Source organism: Gadus chalcogrammus, chromosome 7 (assembly GCF_026213295.1).
Source record: "Gadus chalcogrammus isolate NIFS_2021 chromosome 7, NIFS_Gcha_1.0, whole genome shotgun sequence".
Classification (NCBI taxonomy): domain Eukaryota; kingdom Metazoa; phylum Chordata; class Actinopteri; order Gadiformes; family Gadidae; genus Gadus; species Gadus chalcogrammus.
Genome location: NC_079418.1, coordinates 11,545,062 through 11,563,291, shown reverse-complemented (window position 1 = coordinate 11,563,291; position 18,230 = coordinate 11,545,062). Strand labels below are relative to the sequence as shown.

At 41.7% G+C, this 18,230-nt stretch overlaps 2 protein-coding genes across 3 annotated transcripts in view; one reads left to right on the top strand and one right to left on the bottom strand.

Moving 5' to 3' along the window:
- Positions 1–3,905: 3,905 nt before the first annotated feature.
- Positions 3,906–13,517, top strand: ccni2 (cyclin I family, member 2). 2 transcript variants are annotated; one of them, XM_056595687.1, is made up of 8 exons: positions 3,906–4,228; positions 4,812–4,947; positions 5,910–6,044; positions 6,646–6,720; positions 7,282–7,422; positions 10,696–10,947; positions 11,429–11,602; positions 12,185–13,513. In XM_056595687.1, exons 2-8 carry the CDS (start codon positions 4,834–4,836, stop codon positions 12,308–12,310), a joined length of 1,017 nt encoding a protein of 338 aa, XP_056451662.1. In that variant the 5' UTR covers positions 3,906–4,228; positions 4,812–4,833; the 3' UTR covers positions 12,311–13,513. The 2 variants fall into 2 exon arrangements, with proteins under 2 accessions (XP_056451662.1, XP_056451661.1); XM_056595686.1 differs by lacking the exon at positions 3,906–4,228 and adding an exon at positions 4,245–4,496 and having other exon boundaries at positions 12,185–13,517.
- septin8a (septin 8a) overlaps positions 10,954–18,230 on the bottom strand; it is a 32,734-nt gene continuing 25,457 nt past the window's right edge. The window contains exons 8-10 of the mRNA XM_056595685.1: positions 17,870–18,002; positions 16,253–16,422; positions 10,954–15,358 (exon numbers count right to left, since the gene is read on the bottom strand). Coding sequence (XP_056451660.1) covers positions 15,355–15,358; positions 16,253–16,422; positions 17,870–18,002 — 307 coding nt within the window. The 3' untranslated portion in view covers positions 10,954–15,354. The remainder of the gene's footprint in view (positions 15,359–16,252; positions 16,423–17,869; positions 18,003–18,230) is intronic.

Genomic DNA, 18,230 nt, shown 5'->3' with positions numbered 1-18,230 from the left:
TTACTTGTTGGGGAAAACACCATAATATGTCACCTTTAAGTCTGCACTTTAAATTAAGAACAACACACTGCTGTTTCTTGAGATTAGCTGACCTTAGTAGTAGTAGTCTTGTCATATGCCCTACTACAATATAAGATGCTTTAACATGGATGAGTGATAACAAAAGTGAAAGTTATGATCCCTCATGAATATTTTATGCATAGCTTTCCCCTTATAATTTTCTCAAACTTATAAGCAGTGATACAAGTTTACCTTTGACATAAAGTTCCCATGGCCAAATACATGAGACTACATTGCGCTGCATTAAGCCCCAACCATAACAATATTTAGGTCCTACATTAAGATGGACGTATACCAATAACCATCTGTGCGGTCATTCAATCTGGGTTAGGTCAATTCTTACCATTTTATACTACACCTATTTATACCTTCCAGCCACAGGCATTTTCTACAATTTTTGCTATAACTTGAACCAAATCAAGCAACCGCTGATGCACACAATTGGGTATCCATGGCAAAATATGTTGTCCTACTACACTAGATAGACCCACCAACCATATTTAGGTCCTACACTAAGATAGAGATACCAATAATAATGTGTAGGTCCTACATTAAGATAGACCAATAACCATTTGTAGGTCCTACATTAAGATAGACCTACCAGTAACCATGTGTAGGTCCAACACTACGTTCCTTATCATCGTCATGACAACGCGTTATTATCGGATGTCCAGGGAATCCTTCTCTTCCTTCATTGAGAAAAAATCCTGAAACACGGATCAATCCAGGAGGCTTATTAACGGCTGAATATTTCCAGAAAAGTATCCAGAAAAAACGATAATTCTGTTTCTCAGTATTTTTTCAATATAGTGTGTGATTTTAAAATATGTATTTATTTTAACTGAAACTATGGGAAGGTAGGCTGATATATTGTCATCAAATTAGCCGTTTGCTTTAAGTGCTATTGAAATAAACATGCTTGTGGAAGAAATACAACTCGTATGCTTCAAACTTGAAAGCCTTGCTTCATGGCGTTCAAGTTTTTATATCAAATATCAGTTTGTTCAGTGGGCTGAGATCAAACACGGGGCCCAAATGTACATCTAGGAACACAATGCAACCATTCAAGTGCACCGATCTGAACCGACAAGGGGAGAGCCAGAGTGTTTTCTTTTGGTCATCGCTGGTGGCTGAGTTATGGTGGGGAGATTAAATTCCTCAGCGGAATGTCACAAGAGTTGAACGGGGTCCACAGAAAACACATCGTAAGACTTGCCGGTGAACTAATGAGAACTTGCTTCATGCCGAATATTCCTCCAGTCCAGTCCTATGATGTGTTTTTCTCACATTGTGGTAAATTGATTATTGCTTTCAATGTGTCTGTAACGTGTACTGTCCTTGACGTGTGTCAACATTTGCATAATGGATAAGACAAAACACATTTGCTACAACATAATCTGTCCATACATGTATATATAATGGGTTTGTGTCTGGTTGTCTGTGTATGAACTCTGAGGGTGATGGAGGCGAATCCCTTCAGCAGTGGAGATAGCCCGACAGTCAGGGATAGACAGTCAGGGACACAATGTACACGATGGTCATGACCCAAGATTAACGAAAGAAACACTGAGATAAGCAGGACAGAAGATACGGAAAGCAGGAACTAAGAAGGGATGAATAGGGAGTGCATGTGCGTGTGTGTGTGTGTGACTGAGTTTGTGTGCATGTGAAAAAGCCTTAATAATCATGGTGGCACATCATTCCCACGTCAAGGACTCTGCAACTCACACACACACACACACACACACACACACACACACACACACACACACACACACACACACACACACACACACACACACACACACACACACACACACACACACACACACACACACACACACACACACAAACGTCCTTGGCATACAACTGGAAGTTAGTCTCCATATTTAGGCATGCACTATGCATGGGTCTATGAGATGCATTTAAATGTCTAGATTTCGCTATCTAAAATATGGAAATGCCCGCAATTGGCATTTCCATATTTCTCTATGTTATGACGTCAGAACCATTATGCAAGCACTCACTGGTGGACGGTTGCATTCTTCCTTATTTTGAAGTTTCAGGGGGTTTTCCCCGATGCTTTCACCTCTTAAGTTTTGCATTTAAAGAATGGAGCAACTAGTCGGGCCCTTGAACGTTTGCATGGGGTTGTTAGATGTTCCTTTTTGCTTCGTAATAGATCTCAGCCAACAGAACCAACAAGATTTTTCATGCAGAAAAATGTTATATGAAGTAAGTCATTATCATTACAACAGTATTTACTATTGATTGTTTATTTCATCCTCTGACACTGTACATGAACACGATTATAAGCTCATCGTCCTAAGGTTCTCATCTCTCTTCTCTGTTATCTCTACTTATTCCTCTTATAGCAACAGCTGTAATGGTGTAAAAGGTGTTTATTCTAGCATACGATAGACCCACATAATTATTTGTGGGTCTATCGTAATGTAGGACGTACACATGTTTATTGGTAGGTCTATCTTAATGTAGGACGTACACATGGTTATGGTAAGTCCATCTTAATGTAGGCCCTACACATTATTATTGGTATGTCTATCTTAGTGTAGGACTTAAACATGGTTATTGGTGGGTCTAACTAGTGTAGTAGGACAACATATTTTGCCACGGATACCCGATTGTGTGTATCAGTGGTTGCTTGATTTGGTTTAAGTTATAGCAAAAATTGAAGAAAATGCCTGTGGCTAGAAGGTATAAATAGGTGTAGGATAAAATGGTAAGAATTGACTTGAACCAAGACGGAATGACTGCGCAGCCTGGTTCTTCTGGACCTCCTGTCTCACCTGCTGTCACATTTTATTACATTTTTCATTATCAATCAATTTTTTTTTTACAACAGAGGTTATCACGTCCTAATAAAACATAATGGTCATATTATACTGCATATTATTTGATAATAAAACAATTTGGCTTGACTTTATTAGTCCAAAAGCTATGGCACAGTTTATTTCCCGGCTCAGCAAATCGTAAAAACAACAACACTGTATGTTAGGTTAAAGTACAAGATACAGTAAACATGTTCTTCAAGGATGGCAGGAATTTTTTTTATTTTTATATCTTTATATTTGACAGTTGAGCCTAAATGATCAATTCATTTAATGTAAATATTTTCTGTAAATGGAGGCAGAGAAGGATCTCCTTGACACACAACATTGCGGTCTTGAACGTGATGAGGTACAAACATCGGATTACATCCTTGTAGCCTTCACCTCACGCCTTCTCTGTTATCTCTGCTTTGTCCTCTTATGGCAACAGCTGCAATGGTGTAAAAGGCTGTTAGATCTAGCTTTAATGTCATTTTCAATGACAATGTATTTTGCCATGGATACCCGATTTTGTGTATCAGCGGTTGCTTGATTTGGTTCAAATTGTAGCAAAACAGGTGTCTGAAAGGTATAAAATAGGTTTAGTGTACAATTTTAAGAATTTACTTGAACCCAGACTGAAAGACTGACGCCTGGTTCTTCGGGACCTCCAATGTTTCACCTGCTGCCCTTGCATATTTATTAATATAGGGTACTTTCTCTTTCGTTATCAATTAGTTAGTTATTACTTTTTTACCACAGAGATTATCATGTCATAAGAAAACATAATGGCCATGTTATACTGCAAATTATTGATGTGCCTCCCACCCCGTCAGATAGGGAGAGCTGCTCTAAAAAAGCTTGTGGAATATGTTTCAGAAACACAACGTTGACAGGCAGAGGAGATCATCAACCATACATCCATACAGCCATTTCAGCCAGCTCAACCATTTTGTGTTGTGGGCCCCGTATGTATGACCCACTAACACACTTTATAGGCGTCATTCTCCAGGGGGCGGAGTGTGTGTTGAAAACACTCCATCCGTCCTCCGTCTGCGGCGTCACATTTGGTTTCCTTTCCTGTTTTGCGCTTCTAATCGCTACAATTCTTTGATCACGATCATCAATTTGATCACGAATCTTTTATTTTAGTTTTATTGCGTCATAGGATGTTTCTTTCTGTGTTCCGTCCAGAGAGAACCGCCTCTTCCTTTCTGCTACATTGTTTCATTAACACCAGCAGCGGTCTTCCAGCGCCCTCGAACAAGATGGACTTGCAATAAAAGCCGCATAAATGCGACTTCAATCAATCATCCGTCTGGATTTAGAAATCGAAAAAGGTAAGAATACGGCAAGGAAAATAGGCTATAGGAAAGAAGTAAGGTTAGTGTGTGTTTGTTTATGTGTTCAGGCGCAGCTGCGGTCCATTGTCCCGCCCAGTGTGCTTGGACTATGCTCTCGATTATTGCACTGGAGTTTGTTGTCAATTCAATATATTTGAATATCACAATACAAAAAATTCGTATCCGCGCAGTTGAACATACAGGTCATGGGGACGTTGTTTACCAAACGAAATGCTGTTTGTAATCTCAAGAGTTCCTGTTACAGGCAAGAGTTGATGTTTTGTGGACCGAATCAGATGACGCTCTTAAGTCTGAATAGGACACCGATTAAAACAAAGTTCCCCTGCTCGGAGAGTTTTGTTTGCACAGCATTGTTGTGTATGAAGTTATGCAAACGTTTGGTTTCCATACCGTCGTTGAATTTAAATGTGTTACATCGTAGTTGCGTCATCGAATATTGTTTTGTTTTCGTGCTTAGGCTTGCTGTTACTTTTTCTATGTTCACACATTTAGTCTACGTGTTTGGTTGTGTTTTCCTATTTTTTTGTTTACGTTTGTCTACCATACTCTCTGCACGTAGCCCGGTCTGCGGTGCTGCCGAGATGAAGAGCCCAGGTGCCTCAGGGGGCCACCGGCTGGCCCTCCAGTTGGACGACGCTCTGAACGTGGAGGCGCGGCACTGGAACGTCCCGCTCCAACCAGGCGACCGCGTCCAGGTGACTTTAAGGACTATGCAGAGTTTAAAGGGGCAGTCTTTAGGATTTAGTGGCATCTAGCGGTAAGATTGCATATTGCAACCCACTGAAATCACCCCCTCTTCCCTCCTCTGGGGCGGCATGGGGCTCAGGAGGTAGATAGGGTTGGCTGGTAACCGGAAGGTTGCTAGTTCGATCCCCAAATCCCCCAGAGTGTCGAGGTGTCCCTGAGCAAGACACCTTAACCTGACTGCTCCCGACAAGCTGGCTGTCGCCTTTTCTGGCTGACACCGGTGTTGCTGTGTGAATTTTTTAATGATTGGGTGAATGTTAGGCAATATTGTAAAGCTCTTTGACTGCTCACTGGTTAGAATAGCACAATATAGATGCAGTTCATTTACCATTTCCTCCCCTTCCAAAACAAAGGAGTAGCTACTTGGGCATGTACTGGCCGGTTAAGAGGCAGTAGGTACTTCCCAGAATGATGTCATTGTCTATAACAGCATCAGTAGCCAGGGGTTAAGCGTTGAGTTTAATCAATTGTATATAGTCCGTAATACTAGGTCACAATTTACAAGTAGTTAGCAATTAGGATTTAATTAATTTATTCTTAGATTATTGGATTATTCTACATTGTGATAGAGTGTTTAGTTTGTCCTGGGCTACTGTAGAGACATGGTGGGCTCCATTGAAGAGGACCCATCCCAAACCGAAGTTAACCACAACATTTATTCTTATTTTCATTGGATGATACTTGATAATTAAAACCACCAGTCACTGACATGCTGATTAAAATTGTGGTTGCGTTCCACAGACAGACAGACAGGCAAGGTTTAGCACAGCTATGCACCATCTGTTAGTCGTCCGAACACACCTGGGGGTTTTGGTCAGGACATCATGGTGATCCCATGGTCGCCTGCTCCAGCGCTGAGATGCATATGTTGACCGGTCGTTCTTCCTCGTCTCCTCACTACGCCCTGTAGGGTACAGACATCAGCCTGCCTGAGTACCGTGACCTGGTGCTGTGGCTGGGAGAGATGGGTCGCCTGTTCCACTTTCTCCCAGAGACCTTCGCCCTGGGCGTGTGTGTCCTCAACCGCCTTCTGTCCAAAGTCAAGGTAGGTGGCTGATCCGTAGGATCCTCAAAACACATATGTGTAGGTGGCATGTGGCTCAGGAGGTAGAGTAGGTTGGCTGCTAACTGGAAGGTTGCTAGTTCGCACCCCGGCGCCTCCTTGCTGAGTATCGAGATGTCGCTGAGAAAGGCAACATTGCATTGTTGCAATGTTGCCTGCAATGTTGCCTCTCTCGCTGTCGCCTTGGTTGACTCCTCCATCGGTGTGTGAATGCGTCCATTGATGGGTGGTTGTTAGGCAATATTGTAAAGTGATTTTGAGTGGCTTCTGTATAAATGCAGTTCATTTACCACATACCATTTATATACCATTTTGACATGTAGGCACGTGTCATTTTTAGCACTTCATTTTTAGGTTATTTTATCCAAAGACAAGCAAACCGCCGGTGAATTGGAACACATTTATATTTTTACATTCAGATAAATGAGCATCTTGCTCAAACATGCCTACAGGCAGGCTACAGACATTGAGGTTCGAATTCGAACCCTGAACCTCTTGGTGCTGACAGTCCAGCAACCTGACCGCTGGCGCTGGGCTACCATAGTTCATCTTTACAAACCATGTGCCTCCTCCCCTGTTTCAGGCTCAGCCCAAGTACCTCAAGTGCATCGCCCTCACCTCCCTGATCCTGGCAGCTAAAATCAATGAGGAGGACGAGGTGAGCTTTGATCAATCGATCGATTTCATTTATTTGATGTCAAACGCAGGTAGCTATTTTAACAGTCTGATAGTCTGATGGGTATAAGCTTCCCTTGGAATAAAGACACACTTTTATCTACTCATTCTAGGTAACCTGGAATGTCAGTGGACATACCCAGTAAATACAGATGGTCTATGTGTAATTTGACCAACTTAATGTCTTTTAAAGGTGGCCAAATCACAGCAGAAGAGAGGAGGCTGATCTGTGTTTTAAAATGGATTGCTGAGCCACTCCGACTGACTCTTAAGATTAGCAGTTTCTCTTGACTTCTCATCCACTGATACAACTTGTTCAATCTCAGTATCGCCAACTTTTTCAAAATGTCCTTTAACATTACTTATATTGCTACTACAACTTCTACTAAGACTACTAGTATAACTAAGAAACACCGTACATCGCAGTTTAGCGATGAAGACGTCGATGGTTAGCACCAAGTTTTGGCCGTAACAAAAGATGAGGATAAAGTTACTTGAGAAAAGGGTTTTTATTCATGTTTCTGGTCTTATCTTGCACTAACAGGTGATAGGCTCTGTTAAGGACCTGGTGGAACGCAGCGGCTGCCATTTCTCCATCGCCGAGATCCTTCGCATGGAGCGGATCATTCTCGACAAGCTGCACTGGGATCTGTACACAGCGACACCGGTGGATTTCATTCACATAGTAAGTCAGGATGTCTGCAGCATATCTGCTCGCCAGACGCAGAGAAGCACAAGCGCCAGTCTTATTATCTTATTTTTGGACGTCAACCTGATTGGTCAAACAATGCTTTTTTTTGTTTTGCTGACGGTCACACGAGGATGCTACAGTTAGTGCCAGAAAAGAAAGAGAAAGAAAAAACACTTGCCATCACAGTGAACCGTATTTAAACAAATAGAAAGTGGATGTTTTAACGGAAATATGGGCACCGTCCGTAGAGAGCCCAAATGCATAATATTTAGTTCACCAGTTATATCAAAAGTACTGTGAGAAAGTGGCATGTGATGCAACAGAGGCTCCTCCAGGTAAGGAGAAGGAACGGCCGGCGGCCATGTCGCACACAACAAAACATACATACATCTAACTCAGTTGATTAAAATAACTCAAAATACAATTGTAGTGATATTTTACTTTTGGAGAGTATGGGGGAAACATGCCAACGTGCGCTTGTGACATCAAATACAACATATAATCTGTCACATGGTTTCTGTCAAACCAAAGAAATAGAAATAAATCAATGGCAATAACATTATATTTCAGGCACTTTTCTGACAACCTCAAAAGACCCTTCACTACAGTGGGAATGATACACTTTTGTGACCAGTGAAGGTGTATTTGTTACAAACAAAAAGGCCTTAAGCTCCCTGTCTAGTTATAGATTATGTTTATGGCAACTCTGTTGTACACAATGTGAAACTGTTAAACAATAACGTATTAATGCTTTTCATAAGAATGCCCACAAATCACCTCAACTTGCCATCCCAACTGGGACCGCACTTCATAATGCTTTTATTCTCCTCGTCTTCTAGTTCCCCTTTTCTCCTTCAACACTCGTTTGGCTGGGGGCAATATTCAAATCTAAGCCTGTGCAATTGATGATCTTTAGGTTTGATCCTTCCAAAGAATATTTAATGTGAGGATTTTAAAAAATATGAAGTGCTGTATTTTAAAACAGCTGGACATAGAGAACTCGACCCCTGAATTATTCTTCACTTTGAGTTATTTATGGCTATTGCAACGTTTGTTTTGTTTTGTTCTTTATCCGTGTTTGACGGCCCGAGTTCAGTAGGCAGTCTGTCTGGTTTTGAACCTCCTGTTTGGTGGAACCACGATTTGCATTCTAATTGCTGAATATTTAGTCAGAACAGGTTTGTCTGTGACAGTAACCGTCCTCCAACCCCTTTTAACTTGATTTTTGCTTTGGGCAAACCCTTTCTTTTTCTAATTTTGTTTCTTTGCCTGCGGGGGCAGACCCGTCATCATTTACTAGTTCTGCTTATCCCCTGGATCACACTGAAACCTGTCAGTGTTAAGTACAGGGACACAAACACCAAACGCCAGTTTCAACGCTAAAAGATGATGTGAAAAATATATCATGTTTGATAATTAGGTTGAGCACTGCTTTAGGCTTTGGGGTGTGTGTGTGTGTGTGTGTGTGTGTGTGTGTGTGTGTGTGTGTGTGTGTGTGTGTGTGTGTGTGTGTGTGTGTGTGTGTGTGTGTGTGTGTGTGTGTACAACCAGTTTGAATGTTATATGGTGGTTGGTGGATGCAAATTTATAGTCTTAACCACCAAGAGAAAAGTTTTGAGGACCACCATCATTCCTGACAACTTGCAGATGTTGATTGGTGTGATTGAGTAAACTCGCATACTTGGAATTGATGGGTTGCGGTTTTTGTAGGATCTGTAGAGAGGGTATCTGGTAAATGTGCTCTTAAATATACATCGAACCCATGGGTTCTTAAAGCACTTCACTATAGTCATTACAAAACCCTCTCTTCAAAGTAAATAAATATAACTCATTTCAAACTTCTAGTAAAATAAAGGTACATTTATAAGCATATTTATTTAAATAAATGCTTCTTGACTATTGTAAATACTCATTACATTGCCTCTGGAAAAATTACTTCTTTGCATTACCATGTATATAAATAGTCATATTTTATGTTGTCTTTCAAAACAGCAATCCATAAAACCAATATTTGTCACCCTAATTCCACAATGGTACACCGATTTGAAATGAATCAAACACGTTGACCCATGCATTTCCCACTCACTTCACGACGCAATCTGGATTGTTTTAGAAGGGAGGAATCAATTATTTGAAAAAATAAGGGAAGGTCTAATACCCGACCACCTGAGACTGGCACGCAGATCAGGGTCACTTTTATAATATCGATTTTTGTAAAATGGTAAAAGTGTAACCCACATTTCATCAAATCTGTTGTATCTGCCTTCCAGAATAATCTGGATTAATTTGTTACATTTTTACAACAGGGAAAGCCATAGTGAATGAATGGGCTGAAACCAAGTACATATGATATCAAATCGACCATATGGGTCCCATTGCTACTTCCACCAGAGACATAGCCCGCCAAGTCCTTTTGCAGGACTCTTTCTGTTCATGGTCTGCTTAAGGCTATTAACCGGATCGTGACCATGGTTTCTGGATTCAAATGACCATAATACTGGCCTCCTCTTTCTGTCAATCCTCGATGCGCCTTGATCTAACAAGGCTCACGAAAAATTAAAAATGTCAACGTATCCATATAACATTTAGTTGCCTTGGATGTCACGATTACATTACAGCAAACAATTATATTCACTGCACGTACATCAAAGCATCTTACACCTAACCTCTGAGGAGGGGCCGTTCAAAAGAGTATTACTGAATAGTCATCTCACATCCACCGGTCAGAGTCGCCTCATACCACTTACATTAAGACGTACTTAACACCAAGACAGACCATTTTTGTACAAAAGTTATGGTAAGATATTGATCTACATATAAACCTGCTCTACGTACAAACCAATCGTATGGTACTTAATGGATGTAATTTGCCCATGCAAGAGAAACGGCAGGAAACCTATTTAATGTTGGGTGTGAAAATGACTCCTGACGGCTTGTCGAGCTATACGGGGTCCAGTCCTCGCGCCTGGCTGCCATGCATCGTCTCAGGTCAGACTGGGGAGGACTGGAAGAAGGGCTGCAGAATAGGGGCTACCAATACGAGGTCAAAGCAGAACTTTTCAATACTACTGCGTTTAAGCCTTATTGAGATTTGTCTCATGGAAGTGGCAAACATAGAAATCAAAGGGAAGGTTTTGTGGGTAATGGATGACTGGTCGACGATGGGGACGATGTGACTTCTTAGATACTTTGGTCTCTCTTGTTGTCTCAGTCTAACATGTATTCACTGCTCGCTCTCTCTCTCTCGCTCTCTACCTCGCCCTTCAGTTCCACGCCCTGCTGGTCGCCGAACACCCCCAGTTCGTCCTGTCCATTGACCCGGGTCTGGGTCCGCATCAGAAGAGACCCCCGGGCTTCCAGGTGGCGTTGTGGACCAGGCAGGTGCAGCACTGTATGGCGTGCCACCAGCTGTGGCAGTTCAAGGGCTCCACGCTGGCCTTGGCCATCATCACCTTGGAGTTGGAGGCGCTCACTCCGGACTGGTTCTCTGTGTTCAGCGGCCTGTTGAGGAAAGCGCAGGTAAGGGAGGGATCGGGTTGTAAAGCTGAATTTACAGTTCTGCGTGCGGGGACCGCGAGGTTAGGGACCAGATCTATTACCTATGGACCTTGATTGAGATATTGCAGCTCCTGTAATGGAGTTTGTTTCTGTAGCGCTGCTTTGTTACGTCTAAATTATCGCCACCATCGTGCTTTATCATACTGTATAAAATATCTATGCTGGTCGTCGCATGCACACTTTTGTGTAAGGAATTCTGAGCATTGTTGACCAAAGATCATTTAATTCAGTGACCAACTGCAGTTATTTTATAATATTAAGACAATGTGTCGACCTGAACATGTACGCTTACATAATAAAAAATTGTCTAAAGATCTGGCCGAGCTTTGTCCGAGGATCTTGATGCAAGTATTTCTTTATTTATTTGGCTATTGGCACAATCTTAACATTTGCATCGGCTTTGTTTTTGTTTCGTTTTTCCATCTGTGATCTTGCTCCGCAGGTGGAGAGCTCAGAGTTCATTCAGTGTAAAGAGATGACGGATCAGTACCTGAGCAGCCTAGAGTTCTCCCTACCGGCCAACGCCATCTACATCTTCGACTCTTCAGCGGTCGGGCCGCCAGAGGGGGTGGTGTCGGTGGAGGGGAGCAGGGGACAGCGCTGTCCCCATAGAGCGGTAAATCACTGTTGTATAAAAATGTATAACTGGGTCCATATCTATACCGTCTCAAAACATGTCTCTTTTCATAAGCGGTAGTTACATTATTTAAATATTTTTTTACGTATTCTCTAATTTCTCCAACTGCCACGGATCTTGGAAGGTGCTTAAAGTCCGCTGTGGTCATTTGATCTGATTTCAGCGGGAGGGGCTTGTGCACGGGGGGCTCTGATAGTGACGGCGCTAAAATGGTGACCAGGGTTATCACAGGGCGTGCGGTAGTAAAAACTAAAGTGAAAGCCCCCGTCTCTAAACGACTTAAAATATGATTGCAGACATTGAAAAAAGAAAACGATTAAGGTTGGAAAACTTGCTGTATAAGGCAGAATTAATGAAGGACATTTAGCATACATTGAATTTAGTTTGTTGAATTTTAATCCTCAATAAATGCCAGCTCAAATTCCCAGTTCTTTCTTTTCCACTAAATAAGCACTACCTTTAATGCCTTATGGTCAATATGTTTGCTAAACTTAGACTATATCCACAGGTATAAAGAGATGCATAAAGTGCTGACAGATTATATATTTTTTTTACTTCCAGACTTCGAAGGGCCCGAGAGACGCGGGCGACCCTGACGAGTATTACGACGGCTTTGGGTGTTTGTACGACGAGGCCGGGGCCCGCCAATCGCCCTGCCCCCCACTCCAGTCCCCGGTCAACCAGTAGTGCCTGGCCCCACACACGCACCATCTCCCCCACTCGCCAGTTTTGCGGGTGCCCTTTGTTCTTTGTATTGTTTTTATTTAAGATGGTCGAATTGAAGGTGTATTGAAGCCAGTAGGGCGACTATTTCAAACTTTTCTGTTCCTATAACCTTTTTAATGTATATTTATCTAACTGTGTGTGTGTCTGTTTGTATGTGTGTGGGTGTTTCAATGCTACAGTTCCTTCCACACGTAGCATTTCCTTTTATACATGTGTGAGGAGACTCTTTTCTTAAATGTTTGGAGAATGAGATGCGCAGTTGGAAGATTTTTTTTGTTGTTGGAAAACATGAGGGGAGAGATTGTGGTGCTCTTTCTTTCCAGAGCTATTTAGCACTTTGGTAAGACAAGCTTTTCGATATAGCTATATAAACGAATGATTAAGAAAAGAAATATTTTTTTAAAAACTTTTATTTGATTTCTTTATTTTTGTATGTAGTGTTCTCAACGTATCTACTGTAACAAACTGTAATAAGCTCTTTAATGTTTTACGAGTATAAACAAACGCTGTGATCTTTCTTTCCTTGTATATCCCTGTATCATATCACAAACGGCAAACCAGTTAAAAGGTTATGTTGTGTTCACATTTTCAAAGTGCACCTTAAGAGATACTTCTCAACCTGGGCTGAAATATTTTTTGGTGTCTACAAGTCGGTCAACACTAGACTGGTTTCACTGATCCCTGAATGCTAACAGTGCTAACGTGCTGACTCCATTGCCATAAGTTATTGGCAAAAATCTATTTTTTAGGACTGCAATTCTGTCCAAGGATTTGAACCCAGAGCTTCGACCTCAGCCATGTTGTCTCTGTGAATCCATGCTTTTTTGTTACCTGACTCCTGCTGGAGGTGTACAATAACAAACAGTTTTTTATTTCCATGTGATTACAGAAATAAGGCAGCTATATAGGCTACTATTTAAAATTATAAAAATGTTAACTTCCAAATAAACTGGAGTTGAAACACTTTGTCCAAATGCCATGAACATTTTGTGGGTTAAAAACATGTTTTGTCGATTTCACTTTCCTTTTAGTCTGCAAAAAAACCTCATGCTTTTATAGATGCAATATTTTCTCCTGTAGTTCATGGTCAGCACATGGGCTTGTGTCAATTCCTTCCACACAAAAGAAACCTAATCTCGAGACTTGAACTGCTTCAAATTTAAAGTAAAGGCAGTTTGTATTTTAGTCAGACAACTGAAGTCAGAAGCATTATTTAAATGTTATTTTGTATACAGTAGTAGTCAGAGTACATTTTTAGTATTATGAGATTTCTGGTAGTGCAGATCTGCATGGTTATCTGTCTGCTGGTAGGTGACTTGTTAGACTTAAGGAAATGCCACGGTTTTAGAATGCAGGAAATGAACCGCTGGCGACTGGCCAGCAGCCGTGTGCACCGTGGGGCTGCTGAAATTAGTTTGGTTGAACAATAAATTTGGACCCTAGGTGAATACACAGACATGTTTCTGTGTTTAGGTTGACATTGTTTTCCGGGTTAACAAACGACTGTGAAAGCGGTATATACAGACTGGTTTAGACTACTGGTAAAAAATAAGTATCTTTGGAGGTTGTCCTTAATATCTATATCACAACAAATGGGTGTGGCCACGAGACGTCTGCGTGCCATCTGGGGTCGGTTCCTCTCCATTCTGTCTGGTTGGACACGCCCATTTGTATCGTGTCTGGGGGCGGTTCCTCTCTCCATTCTGGCTGATGGGATAGGCCCACTTGTACCACAAGCGCCTCAATCTTTTTATTGGTTTGCAATAACTAACCACCATCGCAACTTGGGTTTATTTAGCAATTTTCTTTACTTCCGTCTGTCGATTGAATATCATTCAGCTGATGAGTGACGGGACATCCACACCAGGTGTACGTGTTTTGGTTTTTATTGACATATACAGCTGCTCTCCATTCAAACTCTGGGTCCACAACAAGCTGCAGCTTTCTCTTTGAATAACTTCTATATAAAAAAATGGGACTCGAACTGCCACACAACTAACGTACTCAATCATTTACAAAAAAGCTACTCATCTGTGCGTAACCAGTGGCACTCTTGAGCAACACACTTGTTTTTATGTTTTGCATAATTTCTAAACATGTGCACCAGTTTTTTTAAAATGTAACAATAATGTTGCCAATATTACGAAGTCAGGAGTCAAACTATTAAAATACATTTGTGTTCCTTAGCAAACGCAGCACCAGAATATTAATGAACAGAATAAGCTATCATTAGGCCTCAGAACTAGCACGCACACGCGCGCCTGTGTGCGCGTGTGTGTAAATTGTTGATTCATCAACAATCACATGGTCTGACGAGGCGACTATTTGCAGTTCAAAGGGACGAGCGAAAACACATTAAGAAGTTCTTTGGAGATTAAGGATGCCTTAAAGGCTGGAGGAGGGGTTTATTCTTGCATAGCGAACCAGTCCCAATAATGCCACAACTGTTAAATCAACTGCACCTCAAATCGTCTATCTTCCAAACAGACCAAACCGTTTGAAATGGTGCGTGCCCTGCTGCTACACTTTAGCACCGAGAGGCTACAGACTGCGAAGGTCTGTGGTGGGATGACCAGGGACAGGTCCACAGTGAGTTGTGTATGGGGAAAAATATATTATTGAATAATAATAATAGTTATACAATAACAGTAAAACTAAGTCACAACTATATCAAAAAAAAGAAGGAACAAAATAAACCAAACGAGATATATGTAAATATAAAAAATAGGTCCCTGAACTAGAGAGACGGTACACTAATGAATGGCATGGCCGCTGGTGGTTAAGGTTTAACAATTTCCTTTTCAAACTCTTTCACTCTTTTTTCTCATTGCACGTTCAGCCTCATCCCTCAGGGTCTTTGGTCCGTGTTCACAATGTCGTCATGGAATGTGAAGAGAAACAAAAACAGAAAAACACAAACAAACAAACAAACAAACAAACAAACAAACAAACAAACGTCGGTGGTATGGAGGTGACAGGGTCCATGGTCCCGCTTGGCCCATAAATTAACTGTGAAAAAACAACACAATAAATAAATAAACTGAATGAATGAAGAATATGGAAAGGTTCAAATCATTGTTCTATGGAAAATGATTGAAGATAAAAACATGCAACACACGTAGAAATGTCAAAAGGAATCATGGAAGTGGACGTTTCAACAGGTGGAAAGAGAAGGAGATTGTCCAAGTCACAGAAATGTCTTATTTCACCATAAAGTGTTCCAGTGTTCATGACTATATAATTAATAACCTCATATATACATTAATAACACAATAGGAAGGTCCACTGACAGATATTTGCAAATTAACCTTCAATGAGCTACAGCAATGGTATAGTCTTTACCCAAGACACCTGGTTAAAGTTTAGTTAAAACAACAACACTAACTGGCTCTGGCAAAACAATACACATAGCATCCACACGGTGATGCTAGTTAGCCATCAAAAAACTAAAAGGGCACTTTAAAGACCAATTTACAAAACACACCTAGCCCTAATCATCCGACTTTAGAAGTGGTATTTCACTCTCTGACTAATACAGCAGAGAAACGGAGGCCAGGAATGAGCAGCAGCACCGTAGCGTGAGCTAAGAGATAAACCCAGCGTGCGCTCAGCCGTCACCACCATCAACCCCTCATTATTATCTTATTAAATGGAGGCTGCTTTCTTTCCTCACCTCAATTATAACATATACTGTTTAAAGAGAAAAGCCAACTCAGAGCACACGCACGCACGCACGCGCACACAAACACGCACGCACACAAGAAATAATGAGATACCCAATAGCAACGTTGGGGTATCTAGGAAAGCTTTCGGAAAGGAAATAAAGAAATAGAAGACGACCACTAAGAGTCAAAGAAAGAAGAGCCAAACACAGAGAGTGAGCAGGAGAGAGAGAGAACTCACTTCCTCCGGTCCTTTTCTTTCTTCAGCGGCTGGGCAAGGGCCAGCGTCTCGGCCGCCACCTTCTTCCTGTTGTGGGCGTTCATCTCCTCCTCCAGGTCTCTCCTCTTCTCCTCCACCTTCCTCTTCTCCTCCTGATGCAGCCGCTTCAGCTGCTCAAACTTGTCGTGTAGCTGAAGGTGGTGGGGGGGGAGACAGGGATGGACAAACAGGCAGACAGACAGGGTTTGACTGCTGTAACATATTCTTATATCCAGCTTGTTTGCTGGGCTACATCGTCCTTGGCTTTCCTATCTGAGGCAGAGAGCCCCCCCACCCCCCACCTAGTACTCCCAGACAGGTTCAACATATCGAGAAAAGACTCAAGGGGATTCAAAATGGGTCAAGTTATCCAATGTGTTCTCTGTATATCTTCAAAGAGCTGCTTGCATTCCATGTCACGTAAATGTGGACTCAAGGGGGCACTATAGTGTAACTGACCCCAGATGTACATGAACCAATGAGTACATCTGGAAACGGCAAAACTATACTATAAATACGGTTAAAAAAAATACAGAATATAGCCATCTGACGAAGGTGTTGCAAGATCATTCAAAATGATCAAAATATATATACTTTTTTATTCTCCCGTGTCCTGCTATCGTAAAACACAACAAAACACTACGTCCGTTCCCTGCTCAACCAATCAGTGACCACTGGCCCCAAACTTCCCCAGTTCGGCCTTTAGCTGTGCCATGATCGTTGCAACAGAATCAATGAGGGATAACAAAACAAACAAACTGACAAGAGGCTTGATTGGAGACAGAATGGAGATTGTATGTTGTCACATAATGTACGCACTTATGTATGTGCTATGTACATTGTACTTAACTGGCCGTCTTTTTTTTTATACGACGACTTAGTCACTGGTATGTTTTTATCTACAAGGTGATTTTACGTAAACTCCCCTTTTATTTGTTATTGCGTATGTTCCGGAAATGTGTCTCCCATTGGTTACGGTCTCAGGACATGGTGCTTATGACTGTTGTTAAAGCTTGGACAGAAATTAGTAAAAAGGCCTTTATGTTTTTTGCACCGTCTTCCTGGAATAACCTGCAGAAGCAGCTCAAGCTCCAGGACCTAGTGACCATCAATGAATTTAAAGCTGTAAAGTGTTTGACGTCGGACTCCATTGGAAATTGGAAATGTTTTAGTAAATAATCCTAACGTATTTTCACAATTGCACTTAGTATTGAACTTGTAGTTTGCCTTGTGTTTTATGTTGTCGTTGTGTAATGCTGTCCATCTCGGCCATGCCTCTCTTGTAAAATAGATTTTAATCTCAAACCTGGTTGAATAAAGGATACAATAGTAATAATGTGTCGTATGTCCTGGCACATAATGTATGCGCTTATTGTATGTTGTACGTCCTGGCACTCAAAAATAGTATTTAGCTGTGTAGCTTATCTTAGCTATCTTTGCTGTATACAGGGAATGGATCAACCTAGTGATTGCTAGTGCTTGGCACTTACTGTACCGACAGCGATCTTTTGTTTCCCTTACTTCTGACAAATGTACTTATTAGTACGTCGCTTCAGATAAAAGCGTCTGCTAAATGCCCTAAATGTAATTGAGACCCACCTCGCGCTCCTTCTCCTTCAGCTCCGCCTCTGTCTCCTTGACCTTGCTGACGAACATCTGCCTCATGCCCTCCTCCTTGTGCTGCAGGTCACCCAGGAACTCCTTTCTCTTGGCCTCGTACGTCTCCTGGAGGCTGCAGGAGGCACCGTATCAACAAGCACTAGGTTAGAGGTTTAGTCAATCAATTTTGGTTTGGCCGTTAGCTGATAGACAGAACACTCTTTGGCCGCAAACACGTTCACGTGTATCAAACTCTACGGCGGCATGTGGCTCAGGAAGTACAGGGGGTTTGCTGGTAACCAGAAGGCTGCTAGCTTACCATTTATGACCTGTTCTGGGCTTGTTATTCTGAGAGGACATG